Source organism: Trematomus bernacchii, unplaced genomic scaffold (genome assembly GCF_902827165.1).
Source record: "Trematomus bernacchii unplaced genomic scaffold, fTreBer1.1, whole genome shotgun sequence".
Taxonomy (NCBI): domain Eukaryota; kingdom Metazoa; phylum Chordata; class Actinopteri; order Perciformes; family Nototheniidae; genus Trematomus; species Trematomus bernacchii.
This window is the reverse complement of record NW_022987593.1, coordinates 607,404-635,364: the sequence shown is the minus strand read 5'-3', so window position 1 is coordinate 635,364 and position 27,961 is coordinate 607,404. Positions and strand designations below refer to the sequence as shown.

At 41.2% G+C, this 27,961-nt stretch overlaps 1 protein-coding gene across 6 annotated transcripts; it reads left to right on the top strand.

The window, feature by feature from the left end:
• kdm4c (lysine (K)-specific demethylase 4C) lies at positions 1-27,400 on the top strand. Of its 6 annotated transcripts, none has more exons than XM_034129874.1 (22): positions 1-230; positions 1,731-1,897; positions 3,310-3,485; positions 3,832-3,946; positions 4,458-4,651; positions 7,898-7,947; positions 8,726-8,829; positions 9,911-10,048; positions 10,230-10,423; positions 10,808-11,037; positions 11,153-13,230; positions 13,341-13,452; positions 15,201-15,394; positions 15,763-16,006; positions 17,676-17,752; positions 18,180-18,235; positions 18,354-18,462; positions 22,944-23,138; positions 23,792-23,962; positions 24,944-25,063; positions 26,119-26,211; positions 26,352-27,400. In XM_034129874.1, exons 2-22 carry the CDS (start codon positions 1,754-1,756, stop codon positions 26,517-26,519), a joined length of 4,962 nt encoding a protein of 1,653 aa, XP_033985765.1. In that variant the 5' UTR covers positions 1-230; positions 1,731-1,753; the 3' UTR covers positions 26,520-27,400. The 6 variants fall into 6 exon arrangements, with proteins under 6 accessions (XP_033985765.1, XP_033985768.1, XP_033985766.1 ...); XM_034129877.1 differs by having other exon boundaries at positions 10,805-11,037; positions 11,153-11,181; XM_034129875.1 differs by having other exon boundaries at positions 10,805-11,037; positions 11,153-13,221.
• The last annotated feature ends 561 nt before the right edge of the window (positions 27,401-27,961 follow it).

Here is a 27,961-nt window from a genome sequence, read left to right as displayed (position 1 = left end):
AGATCTCACAGTGCATGGATAAGTCCACCCCACCACGGTCTGCCTCTCATCTCGGTGGATCACGTTAGCACACTGACACGCATTTGTGGAGTATAGACCGTCTTCAACATGGTTTAATCTCAATGCAAGCAGCAGCAGCAGCAGCAGCAGCACCAGCAGCTGTCATGTGAATCAGCTGGACGGACAAGGAAGAGATAAATAACAACACGGCGCTGTGTTTCTAAATCAAGGTAAAATACTCTTTGCTTTTATTGAAACAACATATGATATACCGGCGAAAAACGATGCATGTAAGCTAGCTTTGATCCAGTTAGACAGCAATCGGTGTGCTGCATTATGTGACTATAGTGCAAAATTAGCTAAGCTACATATCAACAGCTAACCGTTAGCGTTGCCAGCCTAAGAAGTTGGCACGCGTTCATGCCAGTGGACATCTCGGACTATGTTTCTCATTGTTCCCATGTCTATTGCCAGAGGTCTTTCAGGATCGATACAATAATGTATACACGATACAACACATCATAGTAAATCCTCAGTATCACACAAAGTCACAGAGCGAAGGAGCTACGGGCCTCTCTGCAGCCACCTTGCGAGGGGCATTTAAACCCCATTCACTTGTGCATTAAGGAGTTAGCTGGTGTGCTAGCTAGGTTAGCTAAACGGCTACATATGCATTTATTTTCCACCTGCTAGCTGCAAGTGCTTTATAGTCCGGTACCATGAATCAATTCACAACGTACAAATCAGAGTGCCAAATTATTATAATGTCTTAATATAAGCAAGCTAGCAAGCTAAGCTAGCAAGCTGTGCTAGTTGTTCAGCCATTACTTTGCATCATAACAAAACGTAGGCTAGTTGGCTAGTTAGCTGGCTTGACAGACAACAAAGCTCAGCCAAGCCATAGACGCAAATCCAGTTTTTAAAGCGAAACCACAACTCAGGGGTTATTTATTTATCCCAGTGTTCTAATGTGTTGATTTCAATTAATGGTAGGCAGAATAAGCACGATGTAGGATATCCGTGTTTTGAAATGTTTGTTTTAGTACTTAAAACAGGAGTAAGGTTGTAAACACATAGTGTCTGAACACTGTTGCTGATTTATTACATTAACTTGTTTAAGCTTGCAATTGCCTGTTACATAATCGGGTTGAACGCCATTACAATATGGTTTGCAGTGAAGTAGCTTTATGAAGAAATATATGGTTGAAAATCACAATATCATGACTCGGGCAATGTCATCCTTTGTCTGATGAACAATAAAGTCAGAGTTGGGAGTGGGATGGGTGGATGGGACACAAATCTGAATTGGGTTGTTAGAAAGGATCATAGGGCCAAATCGACATTCGTTGAATCTCTACCTCCATCTAGCGGTGATCATAAACCACTGCCTTCTAGTCAAGTTTTGCACCTGTACATTTGAACCACACGTTAATATTTATTACAGCCTGTAAATCACATTAAGTGGTTCATATTTTGTAATGGTCTATACAATGTGTACTAAGTCTTTAAATTGAGTTACATCTTCAATCGGTATCACAAAAATGTAAGGAAAAATAGCTGATTGGGAGCAGGTAAATGCAAAAACACACTGACCATCGACTTAACAACTTATTGACAAATTAAGCAAACACAAATTACTTTTTGGCTATATTTACATCTGGAAATTGGTAATTATTATTATTATACCCTTTGAGCACATTTTAATTTGTGTCTTTATTTTCTTTTTCCAGGTTATATCTGGTGAGGCGGCAGGATGGCGGGGGCAGAGGTGTTTACCCCTGCGAACCCCACCTGCAAAATCATGACTTTCAGGCCCACCATGGAGGAGTTCAAAGACTTCAACCAGTACCTGGTTTATATGGAGTCTCAGGGTGCACATCGCGCAGGTCTGGCTAAGGTAGGGAGCCTTTTTTCAAATTTCAACTTGGAAACAGTTTCAACATTATTTTTGTCTTGTCTGTGAGTTATGGAATTCATGATGTCCACTTAGTTGGTGTGTCAAAGTTTCCTCTAATGTGTTCCTCTAACACAGTGGTTCTCAAACCTTTTCTGTCAGGCCCCCCCTTTGGAGAAAAAAAAAAGTCGGGCCCCCCCAACACAAATAGTCAGGCTCAGTGGCGGCGCCAGAGATTTATTTTGGGGGTGCTGTGGGGTAGCTTGACGTTTCATAGAGGGTGCTCAAACATTTAGGGTTTCCCATTAATGTACCGGTCGCTACAGTGGAATTTTCTACTGCAACAATCCCCACGCATATACACAATGTGCCTGTTACAATGAAGGCTCGATAATCAGCTCACGGCATATAGGTGTAAGCAGGGGTAAAGTGCTATTTTTATAGGTGGTGTGTGGACCTCACATAGGGCAAGCTCCCCCGGGAAGATTTATCTTTAAATATTGAAGTTAAAAGCATCAATCTGGTGCACTTTGAGAGCAAAATGAAGAGATCTATGGATACCTCTCAACACCCATATGAAACAGAACTGTAAACAGATTTACTTTTTCTTTATGGATATTTTACAAATCACCCTTTTAAACTTTATTCTTTTTTTACTGTCATATAGTATTTCATACCTGTTTTTCATTTATTCTCTTATTTTTTTATAACTATAATGATCATATAAACGTGTGCCTCGGAAATAATTGTTTACATTAATGGTGACCAAAACGTTTGAGACCCACTGAGATAACACTGAGAGAGTCCTTTAGCTCACTGAGTCTCTCTGACAGGAGAGGACTCTCCTCCACTTTGTTGTTGAAAAAACTCCTTATATCCGTCTCCGGTACCGGTGCGCTCTCTCTCTCTCTCGCTCGCGCACACACACAAAATGGCTCGTTCCACACACACACAGCCGAGCTTTAATGAAACACAGAGACCCAGACGTAATAGTACTGTACTGTATCATATTATTTTCGAATCAATAATTTTTCAAATTATTATTTTTGTATCTTTTAAAACATTTTTTTTAAATAACCATTTTTCCTCCTGGTCTCTCGCGCCCAGCCAAGCTTTAATGAAACACAGAGACCCAGACGTAATAGTACTGTACTGTATCATATTATTTTCGAATCAATAATTTTTCAAATTATGATTTCTCTATTTTTGTATCTTTTAAAACATTTTTTTTTAATAACAATTTTTCCTCCTGGTCTCTCGCGCCCCGCCCCCCCTGTCATGCCTCTGCGCCCCTCAGGGGGGGGGCGTGCCCCCCACTTTGAGAACCACTGCTCCAACAGCAAGACCCTATTTGTACTAGGTTACTCCACTCCTGTTTTGTTTTCCAAACCTCTCCTCTTCTGTTTGTCCCCCAGGTGATTCCTCCTAAAGGCTGGAAGCCCCGTCGTACCTATGATGACATAGATGATCTCATGATTGATGCTCCCATCCAGCAGATGATGGCTGGCCAGTCAGGGCTCTTCACTCAATACAACATCCAGAAGAAGCCTCTTAGCGTGCAGGAGTTCAGGCGATTAGCTAACAGTGACATGTGAGTACTAAATGCATACATTTTATCTAGGAAGTAATGCTGCTGCCCTATTTGACCGAATTTAAAGAAAACCTAACTGTTCATATTAAAATAATCATTTGAATTTTACCGCTTATCTAACAAAAAAGTCTGAAAATTCGTAAAGAGAAAGTAATTTAAGCCATGTGTACATTTCTAATGCTAGTTTTCCTAATCCCAAATCTGATTAAAGATGGGATTTGGATAAATGATTTAAAAGTGCTAAGGTTCTACATTTAGCTGCTATGTAGTTTGTGCTAATGTTTCCCTTGCTGGCATACAGATGGCCATTTCACCTTACCAATTGTTATTTATTTCTCCTCCACAGGTACTGTACACCACGCTACCTGAATTATGAAGATCTGGAGAGGAAATACTGGAAGAACCTGACTTTTGTCTCACCCATATATGGTGCTGATGTCAGTGGCAGCCTCTATGATGAGGTAGATGAGCCTTCTTCTTCTTTTGTTGATTTCCCTGTTTTTATTCACCTATTTTAATACATGTGTTAATCTCTGTGTCTTTATTTATTAAACAGTAGAAATGACTTTGGTGGACTTTATATCATATTATTTTACCTACATCTAGCAGTTTGGTTTTTGGAAAACAGGTTTTTGGAGTCATTTTAAGGTAAAAAAAAAAATCTGAATTTGGGACACAAAGATGTATTGACTGAAAGCAACACATTCCCAGCTTTGATAAAGTAGGCCACTGAAGCTAAAATCCAGTTTTTAACCCCAAAGTAATTTATCAGCAGAACTTTAGAGGCATGAAACACATGGTGCACATCCACATAATAGTGATAGGGGATTTGACAGCTGGCCAACTGGTGGCACAATGAGTAAAATCTTCCTTAATGTAGCTGATAATGATTGGATTTAAAAATGTCATTGTCAACCACAATACTAAGCTGCTAGATCCACTTATGACATTCAATTGTTTCTAATCTCCCAGGATGTGGAGGAGTGGAATGTTGGCCACCTCAACTCTATCCTGGATGTTATCGAGGAGGACTGCGGTGTGTCCATCCAGGGGGTGAACACTCCATACCTATACTTTGGCATGTGGAAGACCACATTCTCGTGGCACACTGAGGATATGGACCTGTACAGCATCAACTACCTCCACTTTGGAGAGCCCAAGTCATGGTTAGTATGGGACGGGGGGTAAACGCACAAAGAAGCAATGAACAATTGCCTGCAAAATACTTTTAACACTCAATGGAAACCAACTGTATAATATTCACTAAAGTATGTGTCTTACTTGTTGCGACACATACTAAGTAAGACACATACTTTAGTACCACTAGTAGTACCATTAGTGACACTTTTATTTTCACATCCACTCTTCTACGCATTGGAAAAAATGGCTACACGCATTTAGCCCTCATCAGACTATAGGTCTATATATGGTTTAGTTTAGGCAATGGCTACTGTGAGAAATTGACACATTTCTAATCTTAACCAGTTACCATTCACTATACTGCTAGCGAACTGTCAACTGGGGGGGAGCCTCGCTGCGGGGAAACGGCGGACCTCTTTCGGTGCAACTTCAATGATGCCTTTTAAAAACATAAAAAATTAAGGGCGGTGACGGCTGTCAGCGAATTGAGCCGGCCCTTGACGACCGGCTGTTCTGTGATTCTCCAGATTCTGCAGATGGCCAGTCCGCGGAGGGTGGAAAATACATACCGGAAGTAAAAAAAGACGTGCAACAGGAAGGTGTTCCCACGGGAAACAAAGCTTAAAATATTAAATGAAACAATCTCATCTCTTAAAATTCACAACTTATTATGAATTAAACATTCACAAACTTATAATTATGTATTCACATGTTTAACTCTGTTACATATGCACGCAACGAACAGAAGAGCGTAGGGCAGAATTAGGAGGGAATTCCGTCTCGTAGCGTTTGTGCACCGTTTTGAAATGCTCTAAATTACCCTTCTTTGGTAAAGCCACGCCCGCATTGCAGATGAGACAGATGGACTTTGAATTGGAATAAACAAAAAAATAATCATCCTCCCACTCGGAGTGAAATTAATATATTTTGGGCTTTTTTGCTTCTGCCATAATTGCGGTCTTGTGTGTGTGCGGACTGTCACTCCTGTTGACACGGACAACGTCAGCTAACTAGTGCCCACTGCCCACCAGCCACGCCCCGACACATGGGGTCACGCCAATCACAAAGCTTTGATGCGTTCAAGTGCATTATTCTGGCACAGGAAGATTATGTTATAGGACATTAACGATAAAACAGAATATTGTTGTTCTATTTTTAGACACATCTCGCGATCGACTGGGAATCTCCTGCTCTAGAGGACAGAGATACTCTGAGACAATTCATCAATAATTAGTGTAATAGGTCAAAGCTGATTGCAACACCTAATTAACTAACTAAAGAAGTCACTCAAATGTTAAATTACTCTTTGGGGTAGATTTACACACTTTGAATTTTCCATAATATCTTGTTGGATATTATAGAAAATACTGTACTGACCAGAGCAAGTGGTGTAACTGAGTTAATGCAAACTATTCTTTTCCCCTTTTTCGGTACAGCACTCAGTCCATCTCTATTTCGATGTCTCAATTTTCAGTCCTTAAACTTGAGCTACAATAATCCAAAAGGATACTATAAGGAAATGGTATAGGATTTATTAGACTTAAATGAAATTAAAATGCTGATCTAAAAAAAGGATTAAGATCAAAACAAAAAGTAGGTGCCGAAATAAACGCCCTGTCACGGAAAACAGAAAGGTGTATTTGTTCAAGCTCTTGCATGTTTTAATAGAAGAGAAGCTGGGTTTTAAGAGGTGTCGGGTTAAAATGATAAAGTGAAAGCTGAAGTGAAGAATGCAGGTAGATCAAAATGTAGGTTTCTTGTTATTTCTTTGTCAGCTTGGCTTGCTCCATTTCTCTCTCCTCTCCCCTTGCCCTGAAGGGAGCTCTGCTCATTAGAGCAGTGAGCCCTGCAACCCACAGGGATCAGTGTCACAGGCACAGGCACACACACACACACACACACACACACACACACACACACACACACACAGACACACAGATACACAGACAGAGAGCAGCCTGATGATCCAAGTACACACGCATACCCTTATCATCTAACACACTGACACACAGGGGTACACTCTTTCATCATGCTTCTATTTTGACATCTCTTCCCTGGAGTGGAGCGGCTTTAAGATGCACCTCTCTCACCTCTTCTCAAACCCCCCCCCCCCCCCCACCTGCCATGTCACCTCCATCTGAGGATGGCTCTCCCTCTCACTGCTCTGTTAAGCTGACAGGTGATATGATATGATAGAAATGTCACAGACCTGAGGGCAGATGCTGCTAGTCGAATGGAGCACCTCGTCAAACCTTGTGGGAGTTCAGTCAAGAGCCCCGGGTTTGTCACCGGGAACATCGGGAATAGTTTCAATTAAATTGCGTCAGCAGTGTAGCACAAGAAATAATGCAGGATAAGGTCAAACGAGATTAACGCTTAATTTAACAGCAATAGTTTTTTTTGTCCTTTTTAGAAGGATTGAATTAGACTCCGTATTTTGAAACGGTGTTAACAGAGTCAAAGACCAAATGCATTGGCTTTTAAAGGTCCCCTATTATAATGTTTTTCGTCAAAATATTATAGGTCTCAGATATATACAAAACATGTCTCTGAAGTGTTTGGCTCGAAATACCAAACAGATCATGCATTGTAGCATCCCATAATCTCCTCTGTTTCAGCCCTGTTTCAAAAGTGCTGATTCTGTCTGTTACTTTAAATGAAAATAAGGAGCCACTCCCCACGCCCCTCTGAGAGATATTTGGTTAAAAAGAACACTATGGTGCTCTAGGAGGAGATTCAGGTGATAAGGTGGGTGGGGGGGGTTACCTTGGTTGGTGATTGGCTAATGGTTACACAAGCCAAAAAATCATTATGACATAAAGTGGCCAAAATCTGATCAGCTCATTTTCAGACAGGTTTTTATAAAAATGGATCAGGACAAAAAGTGAGAGAATCTTTTTTCATGAAACTTTCAGAATCTCTTTGCACAGAGGGGACACATGTTTATGTATAATAGACATGGAAAAGTGGATTTTGCATAATAGGTAACCTTTTAAATGTTAAAGGCTCAGAAGTTGCCACGGTAATTGGAGGGTTTATACTGTGCACCTGAATACACTTTTCCAATAAGACATAACAACATCTCTGTCCCATCAGCCTTCTTACAATTATTCGCTCATCCACCACTTGATGGCAGTCTTGAAGTTGTAAAGGCTTTGCTTGAAAACTTGTATTGTACAGTTGAGGCATAATGAAGAATGCATGTGGAGAATTTCACCTACACATTCAAAAGTATTTCTGTCTGCTTCATATTTATCTCTTATCTCGAATAGGTATGCAATCCCCCCTGAGCACGGGAAGAGACTGGAGCGTCTGGCTACAGGTAAAATAATCATTTATATTCTCTTTGTATTCTACATATGAATTAAGGCGGGAGAAATAATTAAACAGTTATTAAGTAATGATGCAGCATACAGAACCAGGTCTGCATTAAACAACAAAGAACAGCACATCAATTAAACTCTGAAATGAGATGACAGTAGTGGTAATGGAAAAGCTAAGGATGCCGCATGCTAATGAGCTCGAAATACAAACGTGCAAAAACTGCTATTAGTAGAAATGTAAATGCAAAAGGAGGTTTAATGTAGTGACGAACCTCTTTAGAAAAATCCATATTTTAAGGCGTAAGTAGACTAAATAAACCGTAATGCATAAGATTAATTTGACAACTTAGTCATTATTAAAGTGTTTGAATTTCAATTTAAAATGGGCTATTAGCTCTAAGATTGCAATGCTGATTACTTCACTGGATAAATAGAAATCCAAAAATGTAAAACTAATGATACAAATTACAGTAGAATCCTATATAAAAGGAACTATATATAAATATATGTTAAAACAAGTTTACTCAGATATTTTAAGGTTAATGATTAGGTATAGAAAGAGAAACTTTTCATGGTGACATATTCAGAAAATATGCTGATTTACCCAGATTAATTGTAAATGTAATCTGTTAATTAAATCTGTAAAGGTTGAAAGGGTGACCACAGAAACACTTTTGGGTACACTTTTTAGTCAAGCTTTTTATTATGCATGTTATGCATGTTTCTCCGCTGGCTTACACTCAATGTTAATGTTGTGTTTGTGCACATTTTTGTCAGGTTTCTTTCCTAACAGCTTCAAGGGGTGTGAGGCTTTTCTTCGTCACAAGATGACTCTAATCTCCCCTTCCATACTGAAGAAGTATGGCATTCCCTTTGATAAGGTAGGCCCTCATCCCCTTTGAAAAATCACTTTCACTCCTCCTCTTCTTGCCTTTTATACGCCGTTTATTTACCAACTTTATTGAGACGGCTTTTCTTGCCAGTGAAATTAGCAGTGCTCATTCTGAAATGTAGAAATCTGCAGTAACTTATTAAAGGAGAGTTGTCATGCTTTTCCGGTTATTACCCGTCCCCTTGTGTGTTATGAAGGTTTTTCTGCATGTAAACGGTGTGCAGAGTCAAAACCCTCAAAGTACAGCCTGTAGCGAGTAAAACTCTAACACAGAAAATACCTCCCCAAAACGCCTCGTTGGAGATACGTCATTGTCCATTTGATTCTTCCATTTCGTTCCGGGTACGGCATGATGTCAAGCGGTACCCGGAACGAAATGGACCAATCCCGAAGAGCCGTTACGTTACGTCCGCGGAGCCGTTACGTTAAGCCCCCGCTGATTGGTCCAAATTGACCGATCCACGGACTTCCTCACACACACATCTGTGTGCAGGGAGCAGGCAGCTCAGCTGATTTCTCCTCCCTGGCTGCAGGCTGATAACAGACAGTTGGGATCGCGGTAAAATTCTCTCTGCAGACCCATTCTCACAGCGTTTATCAACCTTTTTCTTACTCAATATCAAGCCACACTTATTGTTTTTACTTCGGATGTGAGTTTGTGTGTGCTCAGGATGAGTTTGGCTGTGTTTCGCTATGTATCCTAAACAAGGAAACAACACCTCCACGGAGCTCAGCGTGATTCACAACGTCCCGACCAATCAGAGCACACTGTGCTCACAGGGAGGGTGGGGGCTGGAGCTATTGGAGCTCCAACGAGCCGTTAAAGGCAGAGAGTGAAATTCAGTGAATACACGAGAAACCAATGTGAGTTTGGAAAATTACACAATATAAATCTATTCTAGTAGACCTCAACAATGGAATTATGATCAGTGGAAATGGCCATGACACCTCTCCTTTAAAGGATTTCATTCATTCTCTTTTGCTTTCTTATTTAGAAAAGAAAATGGGAGGAGAGTTCACATTTCTTTTACTCTTTCAAACCAATCTCTTCCCCCTATGTTTATTGCCAGATCACTCAGGAAGCTGGAGAGTTCATGATCACCTTCCCTTATGGCTACCATGCTGGCTTCAATCATGGCTTCAACTGTGCGGAGTCCACCAACTTCGCCACTCTGCGTTGGATAGACTATGGCAAAGTAGCCACACAGGTAACATTCATGCACATGCTTCAAGTCTTTGGAACATCCAACAAAGTGTCTCAGAATACAATTCAATTCATGCTTAAAAATCATGGTCATACAGTATCAAACAGAATTGATTATAATTGTGTTTGCACTGCAATGCCTCTTTATGTTTGACAGAATATTCATACTCATCTTTTTCTTCCAGTGCACTTGTAGCAAGGACATGGTCAAAATATCCATGGAACCGTTTGTGAAACAGTTTCAACCGGACCGCTACGCCAACTGGATGGTGGGCAAAGATTCTGCACCTCTTGATCACATACTCGCCACTCCCGGTACAACACCGGAGCTGCACAGCTGGTTGCAGAGGAGGCGCAAGAACAAAGCTACTAATAAAGGGTACTGTATTCATATTCCAACACAGTTTCTTCTGCTTTCCATGCAATTCTGTTAAAGAGAAGAGTCTATTGCAGCTGATGGTGCTAGTGGGAGTGCAAGTGGTGCTGTTTGTATATTGATGACATCATATTGTTGAAATCATACACAGTCCTCATCATTGTTAATAAAGATCCCATTTAGTTTTTTCTCAAGAGAAGAACATGTCCAATGCAACATTTGGAGAGACATCAGTCTGTGATGATGCCTGTAATTGTGTCCTTAGTGCATTGGATAGTGAAGAGACAATGGCATTTGGCACACATAATAAAGTCACAAACCTCCACATTTGTTTCCTTTAATTTTGGGCTTCAATCTTCTTTTTATCTCAATCCTTCCTCACAGCAGCACCCACTCTCGTATGCGATCCAAGCGCCTCAGAACCACTGAGGAGCCCATTGCCCTGGATGGCAGCACAGCGCTGACCAGCAGCAAGAGGAAAGGCCTGGGGGGTCCGACTGGGCCCAAGGTGCGAAAGTCTGCTGCCGGGACAAGCTGCAAGGAAGAGGAGGAAAAAGAGAAGAAAATGGAAGCCGAGTCAAAGCACAAACAGAACCAGAACCCTTTTCAGCTCTCTGGTAAGAGACAGCAAGTATACTGTATGCGTGGGTGTGATTTAAACAGCTTGACTGCGTGCTTATGTTGCTGTTTACCTTGTGGTACATTATATTAATTTGTCCTTATCCTCAACAGGTCCTTGCAGACAGATGTGTGTGGTCAAGGTAAATCGTGTAGAGAGTAATAGTTTAAGTCTTTCGAATAACTCTTACTGCAACCCCATTCCCTCTCCTGCTGCACCAGTGAAGAATGACCTAAAGGCAGAGACGGTCACTCACACTGACCCTCAACACCTCTCAGGGGTCACGGGAAGGACTCCCGATGGACTCAGACAAGGGCCTGAGGATACCCAGATGCATCTGGGAACTAATGAGCCAAGGTGTTGCTCTCCTGAACCTCAAGACCTCTCACCTTCTCAGGACTGCTGTATCAGGGTCTCTCCCCTGGAGGCTCAAACACTCAGCTCGTCCTCCAACACAAAAAACAACTCTGCTGAGACTGAGATGAGCTTGTGTCCGCCTGACTATAACTCTCAAACATCGAGTTTCTCATGTAAAGAAGACACTTTAAGGCTATCACCAAACACTGACACTAGCATGAACACGGGTACTGAGAATTACACTAACAACATCACTAAAGCAGAGAAAATAAACACAATTGTTGATACCAAACATACCAATCCACACTCCACTACAAAAGCACTTTATGATCTTAAATCTGAGCCAGTAGAGGGGGGTAGTAGCACATCATGTTGCTCCTTTTCCCCTTCAGGACAAAATTGCAATTTGAAGAAAAACATCACAAAGGGAAATCGTTGCCCTCCTCTGCTGCAGAGGAATGCAGTAGATATGCCACAACTCACTCTGGAGCCAGCAGATACGGTTGGAATCTGCCCTTTGCCACCTGTACTGATCCAAGAGATGCCCTCCCTCACCCCGGCTGAGTATGGGCTAACCAATGTCCCCAAAGCTACATCAGGCAGTCACCAGGGTGCACCTGTGCTTCATAGGGAGACGCCAACTAGCTCTCTGTCCTCAAATGGAGCCAAACCGGAGTCAAAAAGCAACTTAAAGATGTCAAAAGAACCTCTTTCTGTAGAACGTGCCAACAAGTGGAAGTCAGAGTCTTCATATAGCTGTAAAGGGGCAGCAGTGTCTGGTTCAAAAGGAGATGCGGCTCATTTAACTACCAATGCTATGCACAAAATAACATCTGGTGTTGTCCATGAAAAGCTAAAAACGCCAGGAATTGCTGCGGAACAGGAGCATATAAAGCTGGAAAATGTTCCCACTGGACGAACTGATGCTTCCCCTCTCCAGCTAGTTAAGAGCAATGTACCTCAAACAGAGCAGCAGTACAGCCTATTAGAGTTAGCAAGCAAAGAAAACTTACAGCACCCGGCTCATAGGGACAATGCATTCAGTCTGAACAATGGTCTGCCTTTTTTAACTGGTACCTCAAACTATAACGCCCATACGCCATTATGCACTCAAGGTGACTCTGCACTCCAGCTGCACCACCACACTACATACTCCCCTTCCCATTGTACTTTTGAGAACTCGTACATGGAACCCAAACCTTTCTCCAGCAGTATTTGGAAAAACTTAAATTCCCAGGGTCCTGCAGTGCTCATCCAGAGTCTGCACCTAGAACTCCCTTCTGACTTCACCCACGACCCGCTGCCTTACACCATGTGGACCGAACCTCAGTGCAAAGAAGTCACAGACCTGGAGGTCACAGAACAAGACCTACGTGAGTCTGAGAACCAGGAAGAGGAAGGGGGGCCTCTCACCTGGGCCCAGCTCGAGCCCACCTCACTAGTTTCAGTTGGTGCTGTTGAGTCCCTGGGCCTCTGTGGGGATTATGAGCTCCACCGAGGGGACACAGATGGGTCTGACGCCCTCTCCTTGTGCAGGGAGCTGGGGAGACATAGGGACACAGAGGAGAGTCTACACTCCAATACTGCTGTTACACCTCTGAACATGGCAGGAGGTGAACAGGATGGGGTGTTTGACATGGATGAAAGGGGATCTGATGGCGAAGAGATGGAGCAGCAATGTAGTGTGAAGGGAGAGAGCAGTAGTGACTCATCTGATGAGGAGGAACAAGAAGAAGAAGAAGAAGAAGAAGAAGAGGAAGAGGAAGAGGAGGAAAATGATACAAGTAACTGCGAGTGTGATGAATCAGGCCTGGAACCTGGGGAGGTTTGTGCAGTGAGTGCTCTTTTACACACTGTCATACACATTCAGTCTTTAGCTCAAGTTTGAAACAAATACATTTTATTTGCACTCTAATGCCTTTCACTGATGCCTGTTCCTGCCAGTACCCTGCCCTGTCGGTGAAGAGGACCACGAAGAGCTGGCGTCACCCACTCAGGAAACCCATGGCGAGGGCTGTACCCACGGCTGTCAAACCACAGGATGCCAGTGATGATGGTGGGAACTCACGCACACACACACACCCCTCACACAGTTCATTGAAAGATATTGCAAAGGTCAGGCCTTAAAAAAACCCATTCAGAGAGTGACACATGTTCATGCTATAAGCCAAGAGACAAGCTCATTTAAATAACAACCCAGGGACATTTCCTGTTGTGGTCTGAGCTGCACAGTGGATGGCACTAAGCCAGAAACCACGATCCTCCGCAGCTTGCATTGCATTGAACTAGATTACAGTTCTCATAGGTAAACTAGGAGGACTGGAATTCACTTTGCTGTTTTATTACAGTTAAAACAAACTTTTACATAGTAATCAACACTTCAGGTAACATTTGTTTTTTCCCACAGCGTAGCTTTTTATAACCATCGTTTCATTCCACTCTGAGGTCACTTCTCCCTATTCTCATTTTTCACATTTTATGTTTCCCCAAATGATTCGACTGACGTCAATGCACACATAAACTAAACGGATGTAACTCAGGCTTACCACAGTAAAAAGACCTAGAGATATTATTATTATTATACCATTTGTTTTCATGGTTTTAACAGGGTGGGTGGGAGGGGGGGCCTCAATTAACAACTACTAATGCACACACACACACAGTCACATTCATTATCTCTATGGCTGTGAAAGGGATGAATAATTCAGGAGGCATTTTAGTTGTTTATCCCTGAGAAATTACCATGAAATGACCGTGGCTGTGAGGAGCCTATTTTATGATGATGAGAGCTCTTAATCATTTTGGGTAATTTTATAAACTGGCAGGCCTCTATTCATTGAAAATGGTTTTCATGTCACTGGAGGGGATTGGTCTGACTTTACACCAAATCAGGCGGTTTGGCGAAAACACACATCCTTCCAGTCATCTGAGTGTGGGAAGTGAATTCGGGCTGGGAATTCTGGAACAATGCAGCGGTGTGCGGCAGAACATTTTAAACTGACAAACATTTTGAGAAACGCAGCCCAATGTCATATTTCGTTGGCCAGTCACGTAACCAGTAAGTCGGTGAGAGAGTACAGTAAACGTTGCTTTCTCTCGCTGCCATGGGGATGGGTGCCGAAAAATACTTTTGTAAAAAGTTAAGGGTAAAAAAAACGAAACACAAGCACTTACGCCCAACCGCCCTGGAGTTTATGTAACAGCTGACTACATTGATGCTCGTTTTAGCAATTCTGTTGGGAACTTGATAGCGTGCTTCCCGCAACAAGCTCCAGCACAAGGCTCTGTCCCTCTATTCTTTTTACAGCAGTTAGACCAGAGAAGACAAAGACGGCTTAAAGTGTGGAGCAAATCATGACGCTCTGACGGAAAACAATAATCGTGTAATAAAAAGTGTACTTGTTTTACATCGGAGTGTTAAAGTTCACGTCATGACGTCACAAATATTGGCCATTTGGTATAACCCTACAGCTAATGCTGGACCGCATGATTTGGTGTTAATGCCGCCTTGGCAGCAAATCTATTATTCAGAATAAGATCAGATTTATTACAAAGTAGGTTTACACATACCAGGAATTAGCTTTGGTATATAGTGCTAAAGTCTGTTGTGCGCCAAATGCATATTATGTTTTTGATATTTAGGGCACACGATTCCGATTGAGAACAGGCTTAATTAACATACTACCAGACGAGAGATATGCACTCTATAGTTCATGAATCATCATCTGGGCCATAGTAGAAAAAAGGTTAAAGTGGAATAGATAAGTGCTCTCAATGTTGTAGCTTTGTTTTGTCTCTACTTAGAGCCCCCTGAAGCAAGCTTGGCAGAGGAGGAGGAAGAGGAGGAGGAGCAGGAAATGGAGGCGTGGGCGAAGCCCCTCATCTACCTGTGGCAGAACAAGAAGAGATGCTTCACATCAGAGAGGGAGTACAATGCTCATGCAGCCACCATGCAGCCCCACTGTGCCGTGTGCACACTCTTCATGCCCTATTATCAGGTAAAGTATAACCTGTGTTAGTAGTTGGATACAACACTGTTGAAGACACAATGGCCTTTGTTTTATTAAGAAAGCAAAGCCACAGTAAATACATAGTTAAGTGGTTTGGAGCTGTCTCTGCAAATAATTAAAGCTGAATAATTACCGGCGAATAAAATAAGTATTGAAAATAATACTAATCCCGCTTGTGATGAATGTGGTTTTCCTGCAGCTTATCATTGTCTTATTACAGAACCAGCTCTTGTAATTTGCCACGGGCTAAAATGCCATCCAGAGCGACAACCTTAATTATAAAGCAAATTAGTGGGGAAATATTTTATTAACCACCTCTTAAGAAGAACATGAAAATCATTCAAATTGTTTTTAAGGTTGAAGACAAAGCAGAAGACGATACACCTATCACAGCCAAGGACACCTCCACACCCTCTTCTCCAATGGAGGGCCACACACATCCCTGTGGTGGTCTCAGAAGAACCAAGCCCCTTATCCCAGAGATCTGCTTTTCTTTCCGGGAGCAGAACTGCCCCCCAACTCCCACAAACCCTCTGCTGCAGGAAGACGGCACCTCCCCTCTGCTCTACTGCCAGGGCTGTTGCCTGCAAGTCCACGCAAGTACGTATTAACGTGTAGATAGTGTGTGTGAAGGTTGATACTGGTGTTGTAGATACCTCACCAAACTGCATTGTTTGTTTTTATATGCTGTGCTTGTTTTTCTGATGTCATTGTGATAGGGTCGTCGGGTTTGAGTCCTGTTTCAATGTTCCATCCGCTCTCGGTTTCCCTTTCTCTCTCTCTCTCTGTGGTTGGGAGTATTTTATTTCCCCCGTCAGCCGAATGAGTTTGATTCCTCTGTCTTCACCACACATACTTCCTGTCCAAAAGCCCCAAGCCAGTGCAACAAGGCCTCACAAACACACTCTTAAAAAAAAAAAACCCCAGAGCCTTTCCGTTCCGCTGGACACACAGCCGCAATACTCGGTACATTATCTTAATCCCACATTCACACACTGAAACAGCCCTAGGACTCTTTCTCAAGCCATGCACATTTTCCCAATATCTTAAGCTTTCAGCCGGTCTTTTCTACAGACACACACAGATACGCGCATGCAGGCACACACAAGCACACTTTTAAGGTCTCACACACTGTCAGGGAATCCACAGCTTTAAAATGACTTTTCTTCTCCCAGTCACTTTCAAACCCTTATACTTTCCGGCCTGTAGTGTTGATCCCACCTCACTTTTGACTTTGGAGGCTCTAGGCGTTATGTATGTGCTGTGTTTGTTGCATGTGAGTGTGTGTGTGTGTGTGTGGGGGGGGGGGGGGTCGTAAAGCAGTGTGGGGTCAGGAGCTGAAGAGTATGTCATTTGAAACTGATGAAAAAGCCACAAGTTTAGTTTGGAGAACCGACGGTAAGTACAAGTTGATGTAGCTGCCCACCCCCTACTGTTATTTGAACTTGCGAAAGGAAGAGAGGTGAGCTTAGATGTTATGTTTGGTTTGGTGATGGATAGTGGGGGGAAAGAACTGAGACATACACATACACAGACTTTAAGTGTTTCTTACAAATAAAACAATCCCCCCAGCTTATGTGTCTAAAACCTCTAGGAATGGAGTTTAACCAGCTGTCGGCTTTGAACAGAATCACATTTGTCTTGCTTATAAAGTCAAAATGTTTGTTAGTTTGAAGCCACAAGCGTTTATGTTTTTTATAACACATTTCTGTTCCTCTGCCACACCAAGAGCGCAGACCAGAACTAAGAACGGCAAACATATTTACTAAATGTTGCTGATTCATACTACTGTGTATGTTTTAGGGTTACAAAGTGTCTGAAACTAAGGCATACTGTCACGCCAGTGCAAGTCTGGCTTTCTACAAAGTGCTTTTTGATACACAGATGAACACACTAACAGATGCATTTCTAAACAAAGATGTATAGATGTAACTTCCTCTTTTGTTGTCTGCATTTCTTGCTTAATCACAACCATTCCCTTACACACAGACACACATGCTCTCTCCATTTACACTTGTTCGGCAATACTGTGCATTTCTGCATGATACAATACCACCATTCTGTTGAAAATCATTGGGAACAAATTGTACATAGCACTTAATTCTGTTCTTTGTTAGCGATTTACCATTAGCTCTCACGTGTGCTGTGTTCTTTATGTTTTTTTAAACCATGCCGCCCGGTTTGGCGGTATTTGAGTCAGTGATAAAGATTTAAATTGTTCAAAGTTATATCTTTACCAATTATTGTTATCTATCTCTTCCTCCTTTAGGTTGCTACGGTGTTGCCGAAGGTGATGTCGGTGAACAGTGGTCATGTGATCGCTGTACAGAAGGAAGCTTTACTGCAGTAAGATGATTTTTCTCTTTGTGTGACAATTGTATTTTTAGATGGAATGTAGTTATACGCACATTACTAATAGGGGCATTGCTATTTTAGAGCAGCATTGATCAAAAAGACCAACATCTTAAATGTAGGCTTGATAGACTGACTCTGATTTAAGCCTCCTCTAAAAAAACAGATGTTGCTTAGTGAAGTTAATTTGTGGTTTCGTTATTTGGTGTGCATTACCTTGCTTGACTTAGAAGATGAACACACTGGAAAGTATATCCGTTCCGCAGTCGCATTGTAAATGCCTTTTTTTCTCGGAAGACTTCACAACAATTTGACCTATTTCCCCACACAATGCAGGTGTTGTATGTAAACATGTGTGAGGATATTGGTGTGTGAAATGACACCTTTTCTGCCTCCCTGACTCCCGTTTATGTTTTTTCAGGAATGCTGTCTCTGTAACCTCAGAGGTGGAGCTCTGAAGAAAACCAAAAACGACAAGTGAGACAGGCTTTTGTTCTCAGATTAGCTCATCTCTGATCTCCAGAGCTCACCCAAAGAATTGTCTGTGCTTCTTGATCATCATGATGTATTAATTTGTTATTGTGTATGTACATAGATGGGCTCATGTGATGTGTGCGGTGGCACTACCAGAGGCAAGGTTCAGAGACGAAGCCAAGAGGAGTCCTATTGACACCAGTAGGATCCCCATGCAGCGATTTAAACTGGTGAGGACACACACGCACGCACTCGCGCACGCACGCATGCGCGCGCGCAGTGCTGGAATTCCCCAGGTCCTTGAGGACTGGCTCAGTCCAATTAATGAAGTGTTCAGAGTTCTAATTAACAATGTGAGAAGAACATGCCCGCAATCAAAGCTATAATTAACCACTGGTGGGTGGGGGGTTTGTGTACGTAGGGCTGTCTGTGTGTGGGCGTTTGTCTTTACATGCGTGGTTGTGTGTCCGTCTGCCTGTGTCTTAGTGCATGCATTTGTGTGTATGTGTGTGTTTGTTTGCTTAATGAGAGCTGGAGTGTGTCTCAGCAGACCTGACATGTTGCCACTATAGTTAGCTCTCTGCTGCAGGCACCATGATAGCTCAGCAGAAAACGCAGTGTTGGAGAGGAACACCGAGCGCAAGATGGATAACAGAGACCAACACGGCCTGCCCATTCCCTGCTTACTTTATTGTTTCAGCAAAAAGTACAGCATGTAAATGAAAACTTCAGCTTTTTAAAGAATCGTATATGATTGATCAAGGCACGGGTTGGGACTTGGAATGTAGTAGCATTGATTTACCGACAATTAGATGGGAAACACAGTGCCCCTGCTACTTCACAACTTTAACGTTACTGCTTACTTCAAACACACCAAAACCCACACACACACACAACAGGCCTCTGGGCTTGCAATACCGTACCCGGAACCATGACTGAGTAACGTTATGCCAGGCAGACATACATGTGACAACCTTGCAGCTGAACTCATCGACAGCAACTGACACAGACATTTAGACCTTATTAATATTTGCTGTATTTGATCATCAAGGTTTTGTAAATGTCAACTTGGTTGCCTGCCTGACTGTTTTAGAGGTGTTGATTCACCTCTAATAATAATTACCGTGGCGAATTTAGTTTGTGGTGCCATTCATCTGTGCTACATTATGCTTAAAGGTCTCTAGTAATCAACCCTTCCAGTCAACTCATTGCCAGTGTGTATCCTAGTGGAGAGGGGTTAGTCGAGGATGCGGATCCCCTTTTTCTCACCTCATTTCTTTTTATTGCCCTAATTTAAACTAATAACAAAATTCCAACCATCATGAACAAAAATGGAGTGTAAAATAATTCAAATTGATATTAAAATACCTCCTAAATTTTCCAAGGTGTTCCTAAAAAAACGGTAACATGAGTGCATCCCCGAAAATAGTTGAAAAGATACGACTGCATTTACACTGAGAGAAGTTACCCACAGCACAGGGAATGTACAGGGATATGGTTCATATCTGCTCATGCCACAAATATATGAGGCTCATTTTGAATATGAAAGCACAGACCACAAAGTGTCAGAATCCATACCCAGGGGCTAAGATCTGAACAAAATGAAAAGTGGAGTCCAGACAGGAAAGGGCAGGCGCTCATAAAATGCCTGTGACATTACCCTGATGATTGCCAAAATGTTTCAGATATTGTAATGACTAGAATTCTTTCTTTGGCCAATGCTTTGTTCCTTTAGCTGTTTGATTATATAAAGTTTGTAGCAGTGCCAATTGTAGCTTGACACCACAGATTATACACTTTCTACCGATGCAGCTAAAAGTACATGCTTTGATGTTGTGATGTTGGTATATACAGTTTTGGAAAATTTGTCTAATCTAAAGATGCAACTTAGAGTGCATTTTTTTTTTTTTTTTTTCATAACTTCATGACGCCAACTATTTTATTTTTGGTGCCAATTTTCACTAATGAATATGCTGACACAAGCACTTTTTGGACAGACTCATGCATTTGTTGATAACACAGATGGCCCTCTTTTCAACAAACTCTTTGACATCTAAATTAAGGTAAAAATATGATAAACCCCACAGCATGCTTGAATAAACAATTGCACACAATGTAACCGAAAGACACGTGGGTATCTTCATTTACATTTAAATTAAGAGATATTATTGGTCTTATACCTTTTTTCTTTAGTCCACTTCATCATTTGTATGTTGGCTCCGTGAGCCACGAGTTCTCATTGGACCCGATGCCCCAGCAGCAGCCCGGTACATTTATAATTTAATATGGCGCACACACAATCCCACACTGAACACATTCATAATTTACTGTGGGAATGTTCTTAACGCATGGCTCAACACAGGCACCCAAATACACCCCGGAGAGGGCACAGGCATGGGGTAAAGTGGGTTAGGCTCACACAAACTCACACACACATTGAAACGTAAAACTATGCCGTCATCAATGTATTAAAGTCAAAGTACTTTATGTTTTCACACAAAGTGAACACTATTTGCAATAGTTGTTTCCCACCGATAAATGTTCATAAATACACACACACACACACACACACACACACACACACACACACACACACTCATACACTCACGTCCCTCAGTTAACACAGGTTGTGTGGCATGCCAGTCAGGATCTTGTCATGCTGGCCCCGATAGGTGGACGAGACAGTCAGGCCAGTTCATCAGCAGCACAATGTTGTCCATAATGGACGAGATATGGGAAAGGGTTTATGAAATGTAGGCCATGTTAGTCACCAAGAAAAAGCACTGAGAAAAAAGTCCCTTAGTTCAGAAATAGAGAAACTGAAACAAAAGATGCTCCATGAATACAACTAATACAACAGAAAGGAACTGTGAAGCAATAGAGGCTACATTAATACTAATAAAAAAGGGATAAAATGACTTATTTTCACCAGCCATTTTAAATTAACCATTGCCTTTAAGTTTGGAAGAGGACCGCTCATTACACAATACCCCCTGATCCTCAAGTGATATCTGATTAAAGTAGGCTAAGCTGATAATTGTAAAGGAGAAGCCAGCCCCGCTATAGAGGTTACATTTAATTAATGCTGCATAGGTCAACTAATTAGATCAGCTATTGGTTTTTCAAAGAAATGAACAAAGGGCACTTATTTCAGAGGCTTAGCTGATAAGAACAGAGACTTTTAAGAAAAGTTTAGCATTGGCACAGCATCACCTCCTTATCTATCCAACAAAGGCTATGCTCTTTCACCTGGGGCGATGAATATTTCGCAGATATGCACTAGAGAATTTAAACATCAGTTCCTATTTAAGAATGAAACCTGTCCATACTCCCACACATGCTGTTTAGACACATCGTGTTCTTCCATGAAGATGATAAGATATTGATATGACAGTATATCATCAGACTCTTTTTATAGGCTTTACTTCATATTTACAAACCAGGTAATTCCCACTCTGACTCACTATCCTCTGAGGAACATCCTCTAAGGAGTTTGTCTATCCACAGGCTTATTATCTGCCAGCATGTGTGGATTTTTCAGTATGGATTCCTAAGGAATTACATTAATGAATAAATTACCTTCAAAGAGATGTGAAGCCGCACCACAAGAGAGAAGAAAACAGGGCAGCGAAGCGAAAAAGAGAGCGTAGATGGATGTTTTATTAGGAGAGTGGAGGAAATGGAGTGAGATGGGATGCAAAAGGGGTGAAAGAGGAATGGGTACGAGTAGGAATATAATGGGAGGATGTCGTCATTCTTTCCCTTTAGTGGATGAGATGAGGATTTGTGGGAGCAGAGGAGAGTGGGCACGCCACAGCAGAGGAAATGGACTTGATGGGCTGTTGGGTGCAGAAAACCAAGGGGTAGTCTTAAAAATGTAGGTGCGAGTGTGTTTGTGCATTTAGGCATGGCAGTGTTCGGTGCAGGATATGTTTGTGTATTTCACCCTTCACTGTGCACTTGTGTACTGCTCACAGACCCAAAATGGAGGGGGAAAGCACCAAAACAGGCATTGCCGCACTGGTTTGTTGGAGAAACCTCAAATGATGTCATCTGATTGGACCATTTAGAGGGTTTCCTTGTGTTGTAGAGGGGAAAACAACATGTTTATGTTGACTGGCCCCATTATATTCTCTTGTGTCTTAGTTTTGTTTACTCCACCGTATCCAATAACAGTGTACTTTTACAAAAAAGTTGATTTCGAGGACATACTGTTTCTAAATTATGTTCGAGCTTCATGGAACAACCCTGCTATGGTTCACTTGGCAGCCTTTTGTCTTTCACTCACTTTTTCTTGAGCACATTCAAGGTCTCTCAAATTTAAATTCAGATTTTAAATTGCTTCAATTCTTTTTACTGCTTTCCAAGGCTACACTTGGTTTCCTTCAGGGTAATAAAGATACTCAATGACAATTTCTCCTGCCATTTTGCCAGGAAAGATTACAAAGAAGCGGAAGATGTGTTGGATGGTCTTATACTCATTTTATTCTACATTCATGCATATTTTATGTGCTGCATTTAACATACTACACAGTTCAGTGTATACAATGTATTATTCATCATTTATACTAAACTGAAGTGTCTCTATGAAGAAATAATGCTATTTTCATTATTATCTAACAACTGACATTGTATTTTCTGAATATTAATGTGACATACTGCTAAGGGTGAGGCGTTGGTGTTGATAGTTTTCTCCGGTGTGTGTCTACAGAAGTGCATCTATTGTCGTAAGCGATGCGTGGGGAGAAGGAAGGCAGGTGCTTGCATCCAGTGCTCATGTGGCCGGTGTCCCACCTCCTTTCATGTGACCTGTGCCCATGCTGCTGGGGTCATCATGGAGCCTGATGATTGGCCATATGTCGTGTCAATCACCTGCCATAGACATCAGTCGCGGAGTTCGTCAGCTGTAAGTAATAGGACAGGTGTTTTCCAGAGGTGTTATGAACCAGGTCTTGCTAAGGGAGAATGGACATGGCAGTGTGTTGCACTTGGAAAACGATCATACTATACTGTAACTTGTAAAAGAAAATAGGTGTTATTGTTAAAATATATTTTCTAAATCATTCCAACAATACAAAGAACACTTTATTGCTGTCAGATGGGACTGTGAATGCTACTCACATTTTTCAAAATAAAAGTTGTGTTATTGTAGAAATATACATATCTGTAATGTTGGAATTTATTTAGAAAATATATGAGGGTATAAAATTAGTAACTATTACATTATTCACAAAAATGAAACGGGAGTTTTCGGATTTTCTAGAGTAATGTGTTTCTGGAAAGACTCCAATTTTAGAATTGTATTATTTTGTCATTTTTCAGAATGAGATTTCTCAAAACCTTGAACAAACAGAACTATCTGCATGGCTAGATGCTATTTTATATAAGAAAAAAGTGTTTGTTTTCAAAATGTAGTTAAACAAATGTTAAAAAAACGAAATGTTAAATGGACTGCAGTCATCACTCACCATATAAGGATTTACTACTATAGGAGTTTTAGTTTGAAAAGCTACTGTATTGTTGTCCTACATTGCTCTAATTGCTCTCTGTCTGTACCAGAAGCAGCGGGCATGCCAAGCGTCCATCTCTCTGGGCCAGACGGTGATCTCCAAACATAAAAACCTGCGCTACTACAGCTCAAAGGTCACGCAGATCACCTCCCAGATGTTCTACGAGGTCATGTTCGACGACGGCTCCTTCTCCAACGATACGTACCCTGAGGATATAGTGGTGAGGATATGTTTAATTAGCGGCCCCGCTCAAGAGGTCGCCTCCCAGTTGGACGAGGTCATATCCGATATTAAAACCCTCTCATTTGAAAGGAGCTTCTTTTTTTTCAAGCAGGATTATTGGTTCTCTAAATTGCACGAGGGATTACATATAATCTTGTTTAAATGTCTTACTGTAAAGTGTGTCACTATGAACCTTTTCTGCAATTGCTATGAAATGACATGGATGTCTGACAAAGGCCAATCAAATTAAAAATAAAACGGGACTGCCAGGTTGTCATGGTAACACCAAATTATCACTGACATGACCGTTCTTGAAGAGTTGCAATTCATTGATTTGCTTAAGTGATTATAATAATGATTGAGTCTCACTGGGTGAGCTGAACACGAGGTAGCAGTAACATCTGTGTGTTACAGTATCAGTGAGGTTCTCCTAATTTCATTAAATACTGAGCCCCAGCCTTAATTGACCAAGTCTTCCTCAGATGTGCAGCAAATTGTACAATCCTTTTAATTCTTGTAAAAAACATTTTTTTAAATTTGGAGACGATAATGAAATTTAAATATTTTGTCAACATTTCATATCTTTATCATGTTGTAGCCACATGTTTGAAACATAGACTATTCAAATTTAAGATTTTAGTTGTTAAATCTTTTAACCAGAAAGCAATATGATGAATGTGTTTTTGTGGAAAATCTAAAAGAAATGCACGCATGTAGATAAGTAAGTGTTGTAGTGTGAAAACAGTCTGTATGAGAGGCTGGACAACAGTCTTTAAAAAACAAAAAGTGATACATGGTATTGTTTGCCTATATATTTAGATTATACACATGTGTGCAAAGTAAGATGTTGTAACTATTGCCTATACATTCGTTTTACCAATATTCAGGTTAGAAGCCAGAATCAAGTCTAACCATACATGTAACTGTTTTGACTCGCACACTCTTACACAGAACCACCATTATTCCCTTGTATCTTTAGAGCAAAGATTGTATGAACTTGGGCCCTCCTGAAGTTGGGGAAGCTGTTCAAGTGAAGTGGCCCGATGGGCTGTACTATGGTGCCAAATACCTTGGATCCAACGTATCCTACATGTATCAGGTACACGCACGCACGCACACACGCACGCACGGACTGAAGAAACACACAATAATGACAAATAACAAATGTATGAGAGAGATGTATGACCCGGTTTTGCAGATTTAATCATTTTTCTATGAATGTTGAATTAAATTGCAAGCTAAGCTGTGGGTCAAAGCGAGACGGCGGTAAACCTGTTGAACTCCCTCAACATCAGAGTCATGGTGAATTCTCTGACGTTGTCAAGGTCCCGAGAGGAGAGGAGAGAAAAGAAAACGTGTTAAGAAAGAGGACATTTAAGTGGCGTGGAGATGAGTTGGAGGAGGATGAATAGAGATGTATAGGAAGCAAAAGCTATTCAGACACAGTGGAGGCAGATGGAGAGAGCGATAAGAGGAGGACGAGAAGGAGGTGACAATCTGCATTATTCAAACTCACTGAAATATTCACCAGGCTAAGTCATGCAGCTTCCACTTAAGGCTTTATTTAGTCAAGCTGGGCGTCAACCATTAGTTATGCACAAATGCATCTGTGACGCACAAACTCAGTAAAAGATGGGTCCGATTTTTATAAAAAAGCTTAACAAGAACTTTCCAGTGTCTTGTGTGTCTAGGTAGGATATCGTTTTACTTCAAGGCACACAGCGATGAAAAACCTTAATACCTTTAGCAGAAAATATTTGTTTTGAGAGCGGTGGTAACATGGAAATGGCTTCTATTCAAAATCTAGTAAAAGCTATTTGTTTCATCATTGAGAATAAAACAATTCTGATCTATTAAAAGTTTTAATATTGGTTTTAATGACTTTCAATTGATGATATTGTATTATGTTTACTTCCTTGAGACCTGATACACACTTTAATAGACAGTGTTGAGTTTGCACTATGGGTGATTGATGTTTAATTCAAACATCCTTTTCAGAGATAAATTAATTACAATACAAATATTACATTTTGAAAATGATTTTCTAGCCTTATGCTGTGTACATATATTGCAAAAAAGAAATTTGCGCTAAATAGTTGCGCTCCTATCATATTAATGTGTAAAGAGCTGATGATCTTTTCCCTTTATGTTCAGGTGGAATTTGAGGACGGTTCTCAGGTGCTGGCAAAAAGAGAAGATGTCTATACCTTAAACGAAGACCTGCCTAAAAAGGTGAAACGTAGACTTGTAAGTATTAGACTTACTGGGCAGCAGAAACTGTAAAGCACACGTTTGATAGTTTTCATTGACATGGTTAGAATGTATCTCCCACCTGGAGGGATTTCTTGCTTACTCATTCGGTGTTTTCTCATGTCTCATTTTTGCAGTCCACGGCCTCAAGCATGCGTTTCCAGGACGCCTTCTTCACCACGCAGGGGGAGAGGAAAAGACAAAGAACGCCTAATTCACGTTTCCAGAAAGACTATGTGGCCCTGCCAGGCCTCCGTACAACTGCCAAAAGCACATGGGAGCAGCGCAGCCACAAAGGGAAATGAAGTCATGGAGAAGGATCGATGACAATTAAATGCTCTGAAGTACCAGTGGATGTAGAGGGAGGCTGTTGGGTAGTGTGTGTGTGTGTGTGAGTGTGTGAGGATGCTTGCGTGTTGGCATTTTGGACTTTCATCTCAACTAAATGCCCAAACAACTTCCCTGCAACTAGAGCAGAGGAAACAACGTTATGGGAATGGGAGATTTGTGTGAGATGGATGATAACTTGCTTGTACATTATACGTCAGTGGTTGGTGATGGGACAGCTGGACTCTCATAGAACAGGATAACAGAGGACATTGTCGCCTCAGTTGCCTACTGCTTTCACATCCGTCAGGGAAAATAAACGTGACTTACAATTGTCACATCACCCTTTTTGGAAATAAATGACACTTTTTTTTCTTTGTACATGAACAATTAAAATGTGAGGTTTTTCTAAATAGCCTGCCGATGGTAGCTTTTTGGAGTTATGTTGTTATTGTTTTTGTTTTGAATAGTTATGCACTTTGCTTGTATTTTCCTCATGTCTCACTGTTTCTGATCGCATGTTAAACATCGTCTCCTAACTGCTCCTGCTGGAGGCCAGTGACACTACAATGGCTTCCTCTCTGTCTGTTTTTCATCGTTATGGACAAACTGTGAAATGGATAAACAAAACATAGAATTGACAACATTGTAAACCCTTCATAAGGGGAAGGATTCAGACGGGAAGCCATGCCTTGGGATTGGATTCTGTGCACTATTAACGTGAAATGCTACTGTTGCTCTGTTAAATGAAATACATTGTTGAAATAATTTAAATTTGTATTTATTTTTGGCTTGCTATAGTTAAAATATTGCTAACTGCTGTAAGGAAAATAAATAAAAAATGACTTATGTTTTCTTATGAAATTGTCAACTTCTTTCCACTAAGGGGGCATTGCATAGCAGCAGCTGTGAAAAAGGCAGGTTTATGTGTCTCTAAATACATTTCGGTTATACAAAATTAGATGCTTATAATGGAAATTGGAACCATATATTTTAACAATAAATTGTGACATTTTATCCATTATAGATGTAGATCATGTTAAGGATAAAATCAGTTTGAAAAGTGAATGAAAGATGGTAATAATAAAACTCCGTGATCAGAGCTACCAGTAAACGTCTGCCTTGGGCTGAAGGATATAAGGCATATTGTTTCCAGCTGATTTGTAGGAACCTGACAGGAAGTAAAATCCAGGAGGTATCTTAAGTGGTCATGGCGAGGCTGCAAAAAGTGTTGTACTCTCATGGAGACCACGTCACAGCCTGCTTCAGACTGTGATGTAGAAGCCAAACGAATAAATGGTTCTTGAGGAAAATGCAAAACAAACACGCCACATAGAAGATTGTATTCCCCTGAAAGCAAATCAATGATTTTCAAGTCGTTTGTGAGCATTGCCTCAACGTGCCTTCAATTACAATAACA